This window comes from Mustela erminea, chromosome 17 (genome assembly GCF_009829155.1).
Source record: "Mustela erminea isolate mMusErm1 chromosome 17, mMusErm1.Pri, whole genome shotgun sequence".
NCBI lineage: Eukaryota > Metazoa > Chordata > Mammalia > Carnivora > Mustelidae > Mustela > Mustela erminea.
This window is the reverse complement of record NC_045630.1, coordinates 11,538,877-11,557,778: the sequence shown is the minus strand read 5'-3', so window position 1 is coordinate 11,557,778 and position 18,902 is coordinate 11,538,877. Positions and strand designations below refer to the sequence as shown.

Below are 18,902 nucleotides of genomic sequence, written 5' to 3'. Positions count from 1 at the left end.
CTTAACAAGTAATACAAGAACACTAAATTCATATCTTTCAATAATTACTCAGTGTAAATGGACTACATTCTCCAGTCAAAGGCCATTGAGTGTCAGGATGGATTAAAAAAACAAGACCCATCTGTATGCTGCTTGCAAGAGACTCATCTGAGACCCAAAGACACCTGCAGATTGAAAGCAAGGGGATGGAGAACATTTCTCATTGTTAATGGACATCAAAAGAAAGCCGGGTAGCCATCCTTAGATCAGACAAACAAGATTATAAACCAATTGTTGTAATAAGAGCTGAAGAGGGGCACTCTATCATAATAAAGGGATCTATTCAACAAGAAGATCTTAACACTTGTCAATATTTATGCTGCCAACTTGGGAGCACCCAGATATTTAAAATAATTCACAACAAACATAGAGGAACGATAATTTAAGTGGTGGATTTTAACACCCCACCTACAGCAATGGACAGATCTTCAAAGCAGAAAATCAGCAAGGAAACAATGGCTCTGAATGACACATTGGACCAGATGGACTTAACAGATATATTCAGAACATTTCATCTTAAAGCAGCAGAATACACATTCTTTTTGAGAATACACATGGGACATTCTCCAGAATAGATCACATGCTAGGTCACAAATCATGCCTCATCAAGTGCAAAAAGATTGAGATCGGGGTGCCTGGCTGGCTCAGTTGGTTAAGCATCTGACTTTTGATCTCAGCTCAAGTCTTGATCTCAGGGTCTCTGAGATCTCTCTCCCTTTCCTCTGCCCCTGCCCCTCCACCCTGAGTGTGCTCTCTCTCTCCCCCCCTCTATTTCTAATTTTAAAAAAGCTGATTGGGATCATACCATGGGTATTGTCCATCACAACGCTGTTTGTCTTTTTTTTTTTTTTTTGTCTTTTTTTTTTTTAAAGTAGGCTCTGCGCCCAACATGGGGTTTAAACTCACGACCCTGAGATCAAGAGACACACCAACTGAACCAGCCAGCAACCTCTCCAATCACAGCAGTAAGAAACTTGAAGAAATCCACAAGAAAAAAGCTGGAGAGACCACAAATACATGGAGGTTAAAAAACATCTTACTAAAGAATAAATGGGTCACCCAGGAAATTAAAGAAGAAATTAAAAAATACATAGATACAGTGTACTTGGAACCTCTTAACACTTGAAAACAGTCCCTACAGCACGGGTTCTGTTTCTGATGGGTTAATGCAAATTTGACTTTATTTTGTTGAATTTATTTATTTATTTATTTATTTGTTTGTTTGTTTTAAAGATTTATTTATTTGATAGAGAGAGATCACAAGTAGATGGAGAGGCAGGCAGAGAGAGAGAGAGAGAAAGAGGAGGAAGCAGGCTCCCTGCTGAGCAGAGAGCCCAATGCAGGATTCGATCCCAGGACCCTGAGATCATGACCTGAGCCGAAGGTAGCGGCTTAACCCACTGAGCCACCCAGGCGCCCCTTGTTGAATTTATTTTGATGTAAGGTAACAGAATAGTAATAAAAATCTACCCACTGATACATTCAAGATAGCAAATGTTTCACAAAACTTTCTACTTCCTTTTATTTTATTTTAGGAGGTTCTGCCCCAGACGTGGGGTTAGAACTTACAACCCCAAGGTCAGGAGTCACATATTCTACTGACTGTGTCTGCCAGGCACCCTTACTTCCTTTTGTTTTAGATTAATTGTGGATTTATAAACTTTACCTTTAAGGTTTTCCTTCAAATTAGGCTGCTTTTTTACAGTTTAAAAATTATTATATTTTGGAATTTAGTGATTAAGTCAAATGGCTCTGTGTACTCTCTGAGATCATTCTTTTCCCTTGAGTTTTCTCTTTCTAGACCATTGAGTACCCCCTACCCTGAAAGTTTTTATTTCCATATGTCAGTTTTCACCTCAAGATCATTATCTTTTGGTGTTAGCCATTGAAGCAGTTTTTCCCTCCTCAAAAAAGTGTTTTATGCTGTGCTACTCAGAACAATAGTGCTGGGGATACAAAGATAAGGCAGGGTGCCCGAAACTATAGGGCAGACATGGTGTCAGTTTTACCTAAAGATTTGAAGTCTAATTAATGTCCAGTACATGGAAGTTGCTTCATAGATTGTAGCTTCCTTCCCCTCACCACTCATTTTAGGGTGGGAATGCCTTCTGATCTTTTTTTATTCATCTATAATTTCCCATTTCTGTGTCATACTGAGGAGGAGGAGTTTTTTTTTCTTCCCAGCAGGGATGGCTAAATTATCTCAGGACATTATTAAAATTTTGTGATTTTTCCATCTGGTATCATTTTCACAGTGATTTGAAATGTTATTTTTGTCATAAGTGGAATAGTTCAGTCTCTGGTCTCTTGATTTCATTGATCTGTTTCTCTGTTTTGTTGTTTTTTTGATTTTGTTTTTTTCTTAATCGTACAGAACCAGCTTTTTGTTTCATGGATTATTTTCAATTATGATTTTTCTGTTTTGTTTCGTTAAATTCAGTTCTCTTATTCCTTTCTTCTGTTGATGGTTTAATTTGTTCCTTTTCTAGTTTAAGGTGGAAGCTTAGGTTACTGATAGGAGATCTTCTAGTTGTTTAGTGCTGTGAATTTCCCTCTAAACACTGCTTTAAGCTGTATTACACAAATTTGGGTAGGTCATGTTTTCATTTTCATTCAGTTCAACATACTCTTCTTTCTGAAGGAACTTATTCGACATTCTTTGTACTTCCTATCTGCTGGTGACTGTCTTTTTCACTCTTGTGTGTTGAAAAGTATTTTGCCTTCATTTTTAAGTGATATTTTCACAGGGGATAGAATTCTAGGTTGAATTTTTTTTTTTCTTTCACAACTTAAAATATATTGTTTCACCATCTTCTGGCTTGCATAGTTTTCCACGAGAAGTCTCTTGTCATTCTTGTTCATCTTTGCAGTGTAATACTTTTTAAGATTTTCTTTGTCCCTTGCATATGATATATTTTGTTTCAGTTTTAGTATATGTATTGCTGAAGTGAGCCCAAGTATGATGTATTTTGGTGCCATTTCTTCATGTGCCTTGTGGTTGAGTTGTTGGCCTTTTTGGATTTGTGGGTTTATAGTTTTCATCAAATTTGGAAACTTTTGGCCATAAGTTTTTAAATATTTGTCCTTTTTTTTTTTTTTGAGATTGCTGTTATATATTAGGGCACTTGATATTGTCCCATACGTCATTGATGTTCTGTTCTTTTCCTTTCTGCCTCAGCCTTTTTTTTTTTTTTCTTCCATGTGCTTCGTATTAGATAGTTTCTTCTGTGGATGTTTAGGTTCAGTAATATTTTAAGTGTCTGAATCCCATTCAGTATTTCTCATCTCTCGAAGTTTGATTTGGTCTTTTTTATATCTTCTGATATATCTTCTGTCTTCTTGGACAGAGGTATTATGGCTAGGATAACTGATTTAATGTCCTCATCCAGTAATTCTAACTTCTGTGTTATTTCTAGGTCTACCTCTTTTTTGTGCTCTCTCTCGCTTTCTGTCTGTCTCAAATAAATAAAATCTTTTTTAAAAGGGGGAGGTAATTTTTTTTTCCCACACCACTGAAGCAGTCAGTACCTTTCTGAGTACTCTACTCAGTGCCTCATGTATTAGGAGGTTTTTCCACTTTGGAGGTATTCCTGGCCTTGTGTAAGCTTTGGGGATTGTTTCTCCTCTCTTTTTCCAATGATTCATCCCTTGGCTTCTGGTAGTTTCTTTCCATGCTTATTACATGGATCATATGAGGTTCAGGGGACCCCACTGCTGATATCTAGAGCTCTTTTTGTGTCTCAGACTTTCTGATCGCTATTCTCCCTGAAGCTTTCTAGCTATAATTCTTTAGGACTCCCTTTAAGGGAGAGTGTATTTGTGGTAGACTGTTTTTGTTTTTTTCTAAAAACGTGTTTCATATTTAAGGATAATTCCAGGGATATATAATTATATGTTGACAGCAGTGTTTGCTTAGAATTTTCAAGATATTCCAGACTTTTGGCTTCCACTGTTGTTGAGAAGTCATTTCTTTTTATTCTACCTAGGATTCACTGTTCTTCCCAATTCCAGAGAATTGGTGTGGTCTCTACAGATTTGGGAAATACCTTTTAGAACATTGATTCTTCTTCTTCTTTTTTTTTTAAGATTTTATTTATTTATTTGACAGAGATCACAAGTAGGCAGAGAGGCAGGCAGAGAGAGAGGGGGAAGCAGGCACCCTCCTGAGCAGAGATGTGCAGGTCTTGATCCCAGGACCCTGAGGTCATGACTGGAGCCAAAGGCAGAGGCTCAACCCACTGAGCCACCCAGGTGCCCCAGGCTTTTTTTTTTTGTCCTCTTAATAGATTTTATTTATTTGTCAGAGGGAGAGAGAGCACATGGGCACAGGCTTGGGGAGTGACAGGCAGAGGGAGAAGCAAGCTCCCGCTGAGCAAGGAGCCCAATGTGGGACTTGATACTGGGATCATGACCTGAGCTCAAGGCAGATAGTTAACCAACTGAGCCACCCAGGTGTCCTTAGAATATTGCTTTTTCCTTATTATTTAGTGTTATATTTTGAGGGATTCTGAATAAACATGTTAGATCTTCTTCCTCTCTTGCCTGTAACTTTTTTTTAAAGATTTTATTTTATTTTATTTTATTTTATTTTATTTATTTATTTTTAAAAGATTTTATTTATTTATTTGACAGAGAGAAATCACAAGTAGTTGGAGAGGCAGGCAGAGAGAGAGGGAAGCAGGCTCCCTGCTGAGCAGAGAGCCCGATGCGGGCCTCGATCCCAGGACCCTGAGATCATGACCTGAGCCGAAGGCAGCGGCTTAACCCACTGAGCCACCCAGGCGCCCTAAAGATTTTATTTTTGAGTAGACTTACACCAGTGTGGGGCTTGAACTCAACACTGAGATCACGAGTCAGATCCTCCACTGACTGAGCCAGCCAGGTGCCCCTCTTGCCTGTAACTTTCAACTACTTATTTCTTTGTCTCTCTGTCCTACATTCTCGAAGAGTTTGGGGATTCTCTTTCTCGTCCTAGTTTGCTGTATTATTTGTTTTTTGAGTTTGCTTTTGTTTAAGTAGGTACAAGAGTACTATTTGTTGAATGGAGACAAAAGAATATTTGTAAGTTAAAAAGAATCATGATGCAGTGATTACCTGTCTACTCACCGTAAAAGTTTTAGAAAAAGGACATTGGAGTTCTTCTGTATTCCTTTCCATTCCAGCCCCTTTCCCTCTTCTCAAAGTAACTACTATTATAGTCCAAGTAACTACTGTTACGGTTTTTGTGTTTGTTTCCTTGCTTATTCATAGTTTTGTTACATATGTTTGTGTTTTTAAATATTATTTTCTTAGTTTTATAGCCTTTTAAATGTTATGTGAATATAATCATTTCTGCGGATATTTTTTGCTCCTTTTATTACTATTGTTATTATTTTTAAAAGATTTTATTTATTTGACAGAGAGAGATCACAAGTAGACAGAGAGGCAGGCAGAGAGAGAGATAGAGGGAAGCAGGCTCCCTGCTGAGCAGAGAGCCCGATGCGGGACTCGATCCCAGGACCCTGAGATCATGAACTGAGCCAAAGGCAGCGGCCTAACCCACTGAGCCACCCAGGTGCCCTGCTCCTTTTATTATTATCACACTCTGACATTTGTCCATATTGTTGCATATTGCTGCAATTCTCATTACTCCTTTGAGGTTTTCTCCCCCATTGAGGTTTTTTTTTTTTTTTTTTAAAGATTTATTTATTTATTTATTTATTTGGCAGAGAGAGAGAGAGAGAGTGAGAGGGGGAATACAAGCAGGGGGAGTGGGAGAGGGAGAAACGCTTCCCGCTGAGCAGGGAATCCAATGTCGGGTTCCATCCCAGGACCCTGGGATTATGACCTGAGCCAAAGGCATAGTCTTAAGGACTGAGCTACTCAGGCACCCCCCACCAATTGAGTTTTAAATTTTATAATTTTTCATTCCAGGAGTTATGTTACTTTTTTCAAATCTACTTGACCTTTTTCATTATAATTTTTAGTTTCTTCCTCACTAGCAAGCTAGATCTTTGAGTTCTTTACCATATTAAACATATTTTCTGTTCTCTGATTTTTTTCAATATCTAAAATCTTTGATAGATTGATTCTGCTGGCTGGAGTTCCTTGTTCTAGTTTGTTATTTTGACTGTGAGTCATTTTCTTTGGAATTTCATCTTTGAGAACTCTGAGATTCTGGAGAATATTTGGTGGTGTCTGTGGGTTATGTAGAGCATTACCAACCTGAGAATAATTTATAAAACATTGCTGTCTGAGTATTGTCAAATATCATAGCTTGAATTCTGGCCTCCACTTTGTGTGAAGGGAAATATTCTTTTTCTGAGCAGATACTTCTAGCCATGGCCAAGAGGAGCAGCATTATTGCTCCCTGTCCTGCACAGTGGGTGCTTCTCTCACTGATTTCTCACTGATTTATCTCACTGATAAGGCTAATGGTATAGCCTTATGGAGTTGAATGGCATGGGGAGGAGGCTCTTCTTTGTGTGCCTTGGCTCTATTAGTCCATAGCTTTTTCTTCTGCCTCTATGCATCTCAAGAGTCTCAAAGTCAGAGACCACCAGCATTGGATTTGGTAACCAACCCTCAAGGCCCAAGCCAGCTTAGAGGTTTCCAAAATCCTGCTGTCTCTTTCTCTCTTTTTTTAAAGATTTTATTTATTCATTTGACAGAGAGAGATCATAAGTAGGCAGAACGGCAGGCAGAGAGAGAGGGGGAAGCAGGCTCTCCACAGAGCAGAGAGCCCAATGTAGGGCTTGATCCCAGGACCCTGAGACCATGACCTGAGCTGAAGGCAGAGGCTTAACCCACTGAGCCACCCAGGTGCCCCCCGCTGTCTCTTCATGTTTGGCTCTATCAGTTCATTCAAAAAAGTATTTTAACCATCATTTTTGGTTATTTACAATATAAGGATCATCCAGGAATCTAATCTCTATAGTGGAAGCAAAAGATACATTTTGATTTTTTTTTTCTTCTGTGGAATTAAAGACACATCCCAGACTCGATTCTTGAGATAACTGTGTTTGGACATTTTTTTATGGACTTTCTCCCCTTTGACCATAGCAGTAATTTTTCTAAAATGCATTAGTTCTTCCTGTTTGTGTGTGAAGAGTTCTTTGAGAGTAGGTCAGGCAATAAGATTAATGGCGTTGAACCAGTTTTCAAACAATCTAGGGAATCATGTATGTCCTTAGGACATCTGGCTTAATAAATCTATACTCTCCTAAAGCTGTTGGGAAATACATTTTTAGGTGGGAACCACCTCAGACCCAGAAGCACGTAAAGTGGGTTTTATGATCAGATTTTAGTTTTAGCTTATTTACTTTTATGTGGTGGCTTTTTCTTTTTTTCCTTCTGGCTAGAGATAATCAAGTATATTATAGTACAAATATATCGTAATAATATTATCTTTTAAAAATACTTACAGTGAAAGTATGCGAGGCTTAACAGCAAAAGTGACTAGTGGTCTTCTGCCCTTGCCAGAAGTGAGTCTTCAGGCCCTCGAAGATGAAGTATCAGTGGAATCTGTGCTTCAGGGAAAGATTGCTGCAGGTATGGTAATATTGCTGAAAACTTAGATTTGATTGATTTGTAAGCTAATGAGCATGTATTATAATTTTTTTTTACTGTGGAAGAAAAAACAATACTTGGTTATGGTGGTCTTATATAAGTATAGAACATCTACAGTTAGTTATGTAATAACACCTGTATACTCTCAAACATATTTTCACTGAATCTTGGGATGGTTATTTTTCATTTTTCCTTATGAAAAATGCTGTATACTTTGTATCTTTCAGTGTTGGATATTTATATTTAGAAAATAGAAATACACAGCTGGGGTTTTTTTGTTTTTTGTTTTTTTGTGTTTTTTTTCTGAGGGGGGTGGAGAGAGCGCGCTCGCTTATGTGTACCAGCCAGGGGGCGGGAAGGGAGAGAGAGAGACTCTCAAGTAGGCTCCGTACCCAGTGCAGAGCCTGATGCAGGGCTTCCATCTCACAACCCTGAAATAATGACTGAGCCTAAATTAATAGTTGAATGCTCAACCAGCTGCTCCTCCCTGGCGCCCCTGATATTTCTTTATGATCCATCAGTAAGTTTTATTGGTGATGAATTTGGATTAGAATCTAAATAGTCATTATAAAAATCTGATTGTAGGGCCGTAGATAATACAAAATACTCAGAAAGTCTTGTGGGGTTTTTTGTTTTTTTTTTTAAGATTTTATTTATTTATTTGTCAAAGAGGGAAGCAAGGAGAGAGAGAGCTCAAGGGGGGTGAGTAGCAGGCAGAGGAAGAACTAGGCTCCCTGCTGAGCAGGGAACCCGATGCAGGACTCAGTCCCAGGACTCTGGGATCATGACCTGAGCCAAAGGCAGATGCTTTATCGATTAAGCCACCCAGGCATCCCAGAAAGTCTTGTTTCTTAATTCCACTAATCTGAACAAGATTCTAATGTGTAGTTTGATTATATAATGCAGCAGAAAACCATACCAGAGTAGCCATTAAATTGTGGATTTCAGTCTAGTGAAAGGTCTTGCAGGAGACTTTCCTGAAAATGAATTTCACAACTATCCATCCTAGCAGGTAGACAACAAAACTTATCAGTCATTTAGCTAGTTAGAGTGCTACCCCCTTGATTATTAAAAGTAGTAACAGTGCTTCCTGTATGCCAGGCACTGTAACAACTTTTCATTGAGGTATTAGACCCTTACTGTTCTGTGTGGCTAAGAATCAAATATCCCAGTTATACAGGCAGCAAGTGGTGAAAGTGATTTTTGAATCCCATGTATTCAGGACCTTCATTGTGCCATGCTATTTCCTTAAACTAGGTAGCTGCCCTTACAATGTAGTATATCCAGCTGTGTACTTAGATGCACGGTATACATCACAAATTGAAAAGTTACCACCAGTCATGTAGTTGGTCAAGGGAAAATTCGAGTCTGTTCTTAATTCCTGTTTTACTTACCTTCCCCATATGTTATTCATCAATAAGCCAGTCCTTTTAGTCCTGTCACTGAGCTGAATCTCCACATAAATAAAGTCAATCCACTTGTATTTATTCACGGTCACTGACCAGGCAGAGGGTATTCTCCTCCGGTGTGGACCCTGTGCTCCCCCTTATTATCCATTTTCTGCTTAGCAGCTAGAGTAACATTTAAAAACATAAATCAGATTGCTTAAAAACCTCCCAGTTACTTTATATTTTGTACATAATAAAATCCAGACATGACTAGTAAGGAGTCAGGAAGGGCTTCTGGTATTTCCTATTGTTACACTAGTTATGTCTTCTCAAAGTTTGAACTCTTCGGGGATAGAATCGTGTGTTCCACTTCATGAGCGCCAGAGCACCTGGTTTAATCCTTGTGGTATGATGCAGTGGAAGTGTGAATTTTGGCATTAGACTCATGATGCACTCTGGCTCTGGTATCTGTACCCATGCTTTTTTTTTTTTAAGATTTTACTTATTTATTAGAGAGAGAGCAGGAGCAGGGTGGGTGGCAGGCAGAGGGAGAAGCAGGCTTCCTGCTGAGCAGAGAGCCTGACACGGGGCTCAATCCCAGGACCCTGAGATATGACCTGAGCTGAAGGCAGATGCTTAACAAACTAAGCCACCCTGTAGCCATACATATTTGAGCAAGTTGTTTAACTGTATGAAAGTTTAAATAGGGGTGCCTGGGTGGCTCAGTAGGTTAAAGCCTCTGCCTTTGGCTCAGGTCATGATCCCAGGGTCCTGGGTTCGAGCCCCGCATCGGGCTCTCTGCTTGGCAGCGAGTCTGCTTCCCTTCCTCTCTCTCTGCCTGCCTCTTTGCCTACTTGTGATCTCTGTCTGTCAAATAAATAAATAAAATCTTAAAAAAAAAAAAAAAAGAAAAAGTTTAACTGAACTTACCTCTGATGAGGTGTGACAAGGAATAAATGAGATAATCTGTTTATAGCATGTATAAAGGCCCCACATGGCATGGTACCTTTACTGAATGGCTGCTTTATTATTGAGGTAATAGATATTCAATATATTTCACTAATTGGGACCACTCTGTTCTATAAATAGATTTCACTTTGGAGATGATAAAGTTATATCTGTGATGAGCTGTGTATTATATGTAGAAGATTCACAGACCTGTACCCCTGGGGATAAAAATATATGTTTATAAAAAATAAAAAATTAATTATATATGTAGAAGATCTAACTGCTGTTTAGTTAGGTGGTGTACATACGGTATTAAAATAAGCAACATTTTTTTCCCCTTCCTTCTAGGGAGGAGAGGACTTGCTTGCCTGGCGTGTGGTCAGCATCTGGAGGTGGTGCACTCGCTCACAGGAGAGCGGCTGTCTGCCTACAGATTCAGTGCAGTGAGTCAACAGCCGCCTGTGATCCTGGCTCTGAAGGAATTCTCTTGGCAGAAGAGAGTTGGATTGTTAATTGGATTGGAAGAAGCCGAAGGGAGTGTTCTCTGTCTTTATGACCTTGGCGTGTCCAGAGTGGTTAAAGCAGTTGTTCTCCCTGGAAGGGTAGGTCCTGGTTAAGGTCTGTGAGCTTCTGCTTTCTGAGCGGCGCTCCTGCTGGGAACACAGGTGTGTTCACTTCGTGACTGTTCACCGAGCTGTCCATTTATAATTTGTTTACTTTTATGACAGTGTGTTCGTTTTCATTAGAAGTTCAAGATCGAAAGAGGTTCAAGATAGTATATTATCAAAAGAACATAACACTTACAATAGAACTTTCTTATTCTTGGTTAGAAAATTGCAGAGTGAAAGTAGGGATGACATTAAGGGTTCTAACATTCTTTTCTCTAAAAAGTATCATCCGAGTCTTGTTATCCTCGGTTGTGTTTTTCGAGGACACTGAAAGTTTATATTAGAATATTATGTTCATTAGTATGGCATTTTTTGTTTTGTCTTTTTTAATTTGAAACTGTAGCCTTGGAGCACTGTGGAAGATAGGTCTTCCTTGTTGTTTAAGATTTGAATGATATTTAAATAGTGGATTTATTTATAATTTATTAATTCTAATATATGTATGCCTTCCATATGCAAACATCTTAACCAGTAGTAAGTATAGAAGTACTTTGAATTCAGGTTGTTTCTTCAGTAGGTTTATTCCTGCTCTTCCATATGCTAAGAAAAAGTATGTGCCCTTACCAAATGTACACACACGTATAAATGCAAAATGATGGAAGAGTAGAATTCTCTCTGTACATAGTGTGGAAAAAAAATGCAACAAATATTTAATAGCATATAAACACTATACAATATGGATAATATATAAACCATACACAAATAATATATAACATATAAACAAATACATGCATTCATATAAATGTTATATTGTAGTCATAGAATAGCATTTTTTTAAAGTTAAGAGATAAATGTCAGAATACTATGTTTTTGCAGTTTGGGAAAACAGACTCAGTGGGCAAATATAGGGATCTGAAGTGGTTTATAGCCTGGTTATCTTATATGTACTTGCTAGTGTAGATGTTAAGGGAAGAATTAATTTAGCAGTTTATTGAGTGCTTAGTGTAGATCAAGCTGTGTGCTAAATTTTGGAGATGAGTAGAGACGTAGAACTTGGTCCACACTGTTGAAAAAGCTGATAATCTAGTGGGAGAAGACAAGTCAGAAGTTTACAGCATAAATATAATAAGTATTTTTTTTAATATATATATTTTTTAAAGATTTTATTTATTTATTTGACAGAGATCCCAAGTAGGCAGAGAGGCAGGCAGAGAGAGAGAGAGAGGAAGAGAAGCAAGCTTCCTGCTGAGCAGAGAGCCCGATGCAGGGCTGGATTCCAGGACCCTGAGATCATGACCCAAGCCGAAGGCAGAGGCTTAACCCACTGAGCCACCCAGGCACCCCTGTAATAAGTATTTTGATAAACTCAAGCACATGGAACATGAAAACAGATAGGTAATTTCTACTCATAGAGGTTGGACGTTTCAGGCAATGAGACCAGCATGTAAAAAGTCACAGTATATGGAACATTTGGGAACTGAGCTTATTTGGAATGGCTGCGGGAGAGGGGAAATCGGAGGTAGGGTCTAGAAGTGCCGAGCGTTGAGATAGTAAATGACCTTGTTTGTAGTTTGTGGCGTCTGCCTGAACTCTCTGGTGAAGACATTTTAAGTTTAAAGCAGAACTCTAGTGTAAGAAGCTCTTTGGATTGGAGTAGTTCCGGCAGATAATAATGGTGAGCTGAACCAGGCAAATGACCTTGGAAAGGGAGAGGATGGGGCAGATTCAGAATATATTCAGAAGGTGACATGGATAGGACCTGTTGATCATTTGGTTAAGAGTAACTGAGAAGGAACAAGAGTTTTTATTTATTTTTTAAAGATTTTTTAAATGGAGTGTGTGCATGCGCATGAACAGGAGGGAGGGGCAGAGGGAGAGGGAGAAGCAGACTCCCCGCTGAGCAGGGAGCTCGACATGGCACTCCTTCCCAGGACCCTGGGACCATGACTTGAGCTGAAGGCAGACATTTTACTGACTGAGCCCCCAGGTGCCTCGAAACAAAAGAGTTTTAGATAAGTTCTTGGTTGCTCAGTTGTGTGGATGGTCGGCATCCCATGAAAGAGGAAGGAGAAAGGAAGCATTGGAAGAGTAGTGATAGATAACCTTCCATAGAATTTGGTTAACTAGTTGTTTTTTGGCTAGGGCAGAATATTTCCTTTTAAAGTTGTTTGCTTTTAACTGCCTTACATTAAAATTAATTAAAGTACCATTATCAGTTAATTCATAGAGTATTTGTGTGGGGAATGCAAACTGAGATAGATTTCTTAACCCCTATCTGAGGGAATTGAAGAGACTGTGCTCTATTATTTATAGACATTATTGCCATAATTTGGAAAAGGAAGACAGTCCATAAAATTACAGCTTTCAGAATTAGAAACACTGTAGAATGTTTTGTGTACCAATGAATTATAGACAGAGTCAGGCTTTTGTCTGTGATAATAAATTACAGCCTGAAAAAATAAATAAAAATAAATTACAGCCTGAAACAAACTTCTATATTAATGCATAAACGATTGATAATTAATTTCCTCTTTTCTTTCTAGGACTCATCAGTATCATAGTAGAAGTCACTAAGTACTTAATTACCAGATATACCTAATTGTGAACTAATAGGAAACAGAAGGAAAGCTGAGTATAAAATAGACTGTTTATTAGGTATAGACATTTAAGATTTGACACATGAGAGGAAGGGTAAAAACATAGTTCTATAATGTAGCTACAGTATGACTTCTTAAAAATAACTAAAGTTCTTGTTAAATGTCAGTGATCCAGTCACTGCCAAAGCTTAGTGTGAAGTCCATTATTATATGGCCCTTTTAAAGAAGGTTAGACCTCTTCAGGCTTCAAGGCATATACAGGACATTTGTTTTAAAGAGTAAACAGTAAATTTTTCTTGAATGATTTATTTTTACTCTTCCTCAGGAAAAGAGGCTATCTGATTATGGAGTAGTTGGTTGAGAGCTTTGAAGAGAAAAAATCTAAGTTTGAGTTTTACACTTAATGTCTGTGTGACTTGAATAACCCCAGCTAAACTTTCTAAGTTTCAGCATGGTTTCATCTTTGAACAGGTAGAATTATATGTGATCCAGTATCCAGGGTTATGATGAATGTTAGTGAACCAATTAGCGCAAGGCCTGGCATACAGTAAACTTGGAGTAAACACCGTTATTATTCCAACTGCATGATTTGTTTTACATTGAAATAACAGTGTCATTTCTATTTTATCTGAAGATTTCATAGTGTTATTCAGATTTACAGGTATCAAATGCAAATTTATAATTCTCTGATAGAAAATGTTTAAATCCATGATAACTAATAATCTGCTTTAACTTCCAGTTTGTTTGTTGAGTTTTTTAATTGTATTTTCTCACTTTGTATAAGAAAAACAAATGCTTTATTCTGCTTTTCTAGGTGACAGCAATTGAACCCATAATTAGTCATGGAGGAGCCAGTGCCAGCACTCAGCATTTGCACCCAAGCCTGCGATGGCTTTTTGGCGTGGCTGCAGTGGTGACCGATGTTGGGCAGATTCTTCTTGTTGACCTGTGTCTGGATGACATGTCATGCAGTCAGAATGAGTTAGAAGCCTCAGGTAATTGTTCAAAACCCAAAACTGAGCATCTGAATATTCTGATGCAGCGGATTGGTTTGTTTGTTTGTTTGTTTGTTTTTAAAACATCTTTTTTAAAAACATCTGAGCAGAGAGCCAGATGCAGGGCTTGATCCCAGAACCCTGAGATCATGACCTGAGGTGAAGACAGAAGCTTTAACCTACTGAGCCACCCAGGCGCCCCTAACCTAAAAACCTTAGAAAGTGTATGTGTTATAATGTTTCAGGAAAGGACCATTTGATCTTGAAGACCTTCTTGATAGTTAAAGCAATCCTGTAATATTAGGGCAGAGCTATTCCTCTGTAGATCAGCTAAGAAAGAAATGATCATTATTTTATCCCAGTTTATAATGAGCATAACTAATAAAAATTGTCAGTGCATAGTAAAACTGTTTAAAACTGCAAGTAGTAAAAATTGTATTTTACCAAAAACTCAAGAACCAAGTCAGATTTCTGAGCAAAATTTTAAATCTGTAAAATGCGACTTGAAAAAAAACTTACTTGGCAGAAATAAGTGGGTCAAGCCTCTGCCTTTGGCTCAGATAATGATCTCAGGGTCCTGGGATTGAGTCCTGCATTGGGCTCTCTGCTCAGCAGGGAGCCTGCTTCCCCCTCTCTCTCTGCCTGCCTCTCTGCCTACTTGTGATCTCTGTCTGTCAAATAAATAAATAAAATCTTTTTTTAAAAAATGCTTGAAATTCTCTTTATGGAAAATTGATAGAGGACTTCAGTAGTCTTTTTTTTTTTTTTTTTTTTTGAGGACTTCAGTAGTCTTGAAGTTTTGTTTCAGAGTTTTTAGATAATATCATTCTAGATGTAAGGCTAATTAAAAATGCTTGTATTCATAATTAAAACTCTTCAGATCAAAATAGTGGAGTTAAAACATCCTTTATAAAATCAGAGGTCAACAATCAATAGTTGAATTCATCACAAGGATGATTTTATAATGGAACTCTTGGGATTGTGATCAGAGATCAGAATCATTTCTCAGGTATAAGATTTACAGAGCTGTTGAATAAAAAATTGGGGTTTAATGCAGAAGTTTTTATGATAGTAATTTATGATTACAATTCTTTGCACTTCACTGTAATACACATAACACAGAAAGTGAAGTTTTGGGGCACCTGGGTGTCTCACTCAATTAAGCATCTGCCTTCGGCTCAAGTCCCTAATCAGCTCAAGTCCTGAATCGGGCTCCTTACTCAGTGGGGAGTTTCCTTCTCTGCTCTCTGACCTTCCCCTGTGCACGCATGTGCTCTCTCCCTCTCTCTCTAATAAATCTTTTTTTTATTTAATGAAATTCCCGGTATTTATCATACTATACTGTTTTATACTTTTCCAAACTTGGTAGTATTGTACATCTTCCCACATCAATACAGATAGTCTACCTTACTCTCTTAAACAAGTGTAGAGTATTCCATTGTATGAAATATTTATTTTGGCAGAATTTAATCCTTGCTTTTTATCAGAAGCAGAGGGATTAGGAGAGGGATCAAGTACAATATATGATTTTCCCCCTCTTCATAACAGCATTGAGGGAATCTGCCCTTGTATGTGGTTATATCACTATATGGGTCTGAGTATTTTTCCTTTTAATTGAAGATTTCAGAGATCTTCAAGTAGACAGAATATATATTAGAACTCCCACATACCCATCATCTAAATTCAAGTTTAGTTTTCAGTTTCAAGTTTTAGTTTGGTTTTCAGAATTTACCATATGTGCATCTTTTTTCTTTCTTATCCCTCTTCACCCTTTTGCCTCTGCATTAATTTAAAGCAAATATTGGCTGTCCTACCATGTAATCGTAATGCCATGATCAGTCCTAACTATATTAATAATAACTCCTTGGTGTAGTCCAAAATGGGTCTATAATCAGATGGCTGTGATTGGCTCTAGAGCATCTTTCTGCATTTGTATTGTTTGAATCTCGATCTGAACAAGGTCCACACATGACACTTGAGTTACGTCCCTGTCTCCTTGAAGGTAGAGCGGACCTCCCTCTGTCCTCTCCTTTCCTATTTATTTTTAGTTCTTCTGACTTGCTGAAGAAGTTAGTTTATTGATAGAATGCCCCACATTTTGGAATTAGTGGAGTGTTTTCATGTGGTGTCACTTATATTTTGTATTTTTTGCAAATGAAAGTTAGCTCTGATTAGGTTCAGATGTGACATCTGGCAGGGACACTTCCAGAAGTGCTGGATATTTCCTGCTGTATCACATTGAGAGGCATGTGGTGTCTTGTTTCACCTTTAGTGATCAGTGGGTCCAAACAATGACACCACAAACCTTCCTTGTTAAAGTTTCCCGTCTGCCTTTGTACCAGGGATTCTCAACCAGGGCTGATGTTTGCCCTGTAGGGGATAATATCCTGGGGACGTTTTTGGTTGTTGCTCCTGGAGGGAGATGGTGCTTCTGGCATCTAATAGACCGGCCAGGGATGCAGTTCACTATTATGTAGTGCATAGGACCATTCCCCCAGCAAAAATTTATCTGACCCAGAGGGTCTGTGGAGCCAAGCTTGAAAAACCCTATTTAAATTGTTTCATCCATCGAGATTGTTACCTAAATCTTTTGATTCAGTAGGGGATATAAAAATGATTTTGAGATTCTCTTAATCTAAAGAATTTTCTCGTTAACTAGGGCTGTTTACCCTGAGATACAGTTTGTTTGGAAGAGGCAGGATAAATGCTTACTATTTCTTTAAGTACTAATTTTCAGGGTAAGGACCTGGTACACGGTTACTTAAAATGGTTCAGTAAGATCTTTTGTTGGTGAGGACAGGAACTTAGGAGGTTTTGTGTACTTCATGTGTTTTGTTCTTTTACATTCATTATTGTTTATTGATGTTCAAAAGAAAAAATTTTTTTAAACTTATGAGAACACCTTCATGTAGTCTGACAAATCCCCTTTAGATGTTGATAGTTTCCTAGATTTTTGGCACACGATGTACTAGGCTCATCTTAGTATTTTCTGCCCCAGACGGGGACTGGCCATTTCTCCAAGGGGAATATTTAGGTTCTTAGTTCTAAATTTGAATAAAGAAATCATCAGCTTTTTTTTTTTTTTTTTTTTTTTTTTAAAGAAAACCCAGTCAGCTTTGTTTATGATTATTAAGGAAATTGTGTAATCTTTTTTAAAAAAAAGTGTACTTCAGATAATATTTGAGATGTACCATGAGGTTTTTTTAAAAAATCACACAGTTAAATGGATTTTGAAAATTAGAGCATTTAACTAGGAATGGTTGGCTGTTTTATAGTTCAGTGTGCTTTGTTATCACGAATCTAATTTTAATTGACCACAGTAGTCCTCAGTTGCAGCTTGAATAGTGGCTAAAACGTTTGCTTTTATGGTTGTTGTGATCTGTTAATCTTACTTGTCTTGTTTTTCTAGACCTTGAAGTTGTAACCGGCATCCCAGCCGAAGTGCCACACATCAGGGAGACCGTGATGCGTGAGGGCCGCCACCTGTGCTTCCAGCTGGTGAGCCCGTCGGGCACCCCTGTGTCAGCCCTTCGCTACATCAGCAGGACGAACCAGCTCGCTGTGGGCTTCTCTGACGGCTATCTAGCTCTTTGGAATATGAAAAGCATGAAAAGAGAGTAAGTATAGCTTCTTCTCTTACTTGATTATTGGTAGTTTCTTTCTGAATATAACTTTGTTTTGTTTTGTTTTTTAAATTTAATTTTATTTTTTTAGTGTTCCAAGATTCATTGTTTATGCATCACACCCAGCGCTCCCTCTATGCAATATGTGCCCTCCTTAACACCCATCACCAGGCTCTCACAATGTCCAACCCCTCACCCCTCCAGAACCCTCATTTTTGTTTCTCAGAGTCCACAGTCTCTCATGATTTGTCCCTCTCTGATTTTCCCCAACTCACTTCTCTCCAACTCCCAATGTCCTCCTCAATTATTACTATTTTAAAATTAGCATAAAGAGAAAAGGGTATGGTTAAAAATAAGATTTTTTTTTTTTTAGTTTTATTTATCTAAGTGATCTCTACACTCCATATGAGGCTCTAACTCAGGACTCCAAGATCAGAAGTTGCATGCTCTTCCAACTGAGCCAGACAGGTGCCCCTCTTCTTCTTTTTTTTTTTTTTTCTTAAATAAAAAATCTTTAAAAAATGGCTACAGAAGTGACCCTTAATTGAGGGAGGTAGCAGCTCAGCATTATAAACTTTTGATCTCTTTGAAGAGTTAAGTAGATGCCTGTTTTTCTTGTAAGTTGTCAGTTTAATATTCATTTTTTCCCGCAAGGCATGTTGTATTTATTTATTTATTTATTTACTGACTGACTTTGTTTATTTATGGCTAAGTACCAGGCTGAAGCGGCAGTGCCAGTCCCTAGTAGCTCCATGGGGCGAGTCCACCCTACCTCTCTTTGCTTGAGAACCTTTTACCAGCTCTTGTCCTTTTTTTTTTTTTTTTTAAAAGATTTTATTTATTTATTTGACAGAGAGAAATCACAAGTACACTGAGAGGCAGGCAGAGAGAGAGAGAGAGAGAGGGAAGCAGGCCCCCCGCTGAGCAGAGAGCCCGATGCGGGACTCGATCCCAGGACCCTGAGATCATGACCTGAGCCGAAGGCAGCGGCTCAACCCACTGAGCCACCCAGGCGCCCCAGCTCTTGTCTTTGAACTGCTGCTACGTGAATGCCCAGGGAACCTGGTTTCTGTAGTCTTTCCCCTGGCGCTGTCATCTCTTGGCTAACTGTGCTTTTTTCTATGTGGTTTGTGGGAACTCTTTGGATTCTCACTCA

General features: G+C 38.4%; 1 protein-coding gene across 7 annotated transcripts in view; it reads left to right on the top strand.

The window, feature by feature from the left end:
* Positions 1 to 18,902, top strand: part of AHCTF1 (AT-hook containing transcription factor 1) — an 84,628-nt gene that overhangs the window by 6,900 nt on the left and 58,826 nt on the right. For 4 of the 7 annotated variants that reach the window (XM_032319361.1, XM_032319360.1, XM_032319365.1 and 1 more), the window contains 4 exons: positions 7,445 to 7,569; positions 10,272 to 10,525; positions 13,943 to 14,123; positions 17,533 to 17,740. In XM_032319361.1, coding sequence (XP_032175252.1) covers positions 7,445 to 7,569; positions 10,272 to 10,525; positions 13,943 to 14,123; positions 17,533 to 17,740 — 768 coding nt within the window. Of the gene's footprint in view, positions 1 to 914; positions 1,063 to 7,444; positions 7,570 to 10,271; positions 10,526 to 13,942; positions 14,124 to 17,532; positions 17,741 to 18,902 lie in introns of those variants that run through there. The other 3 variants (XM_032319362.1, XM_032319366.1, XM_032319363.1) reach the window with 2 other exon arrangements.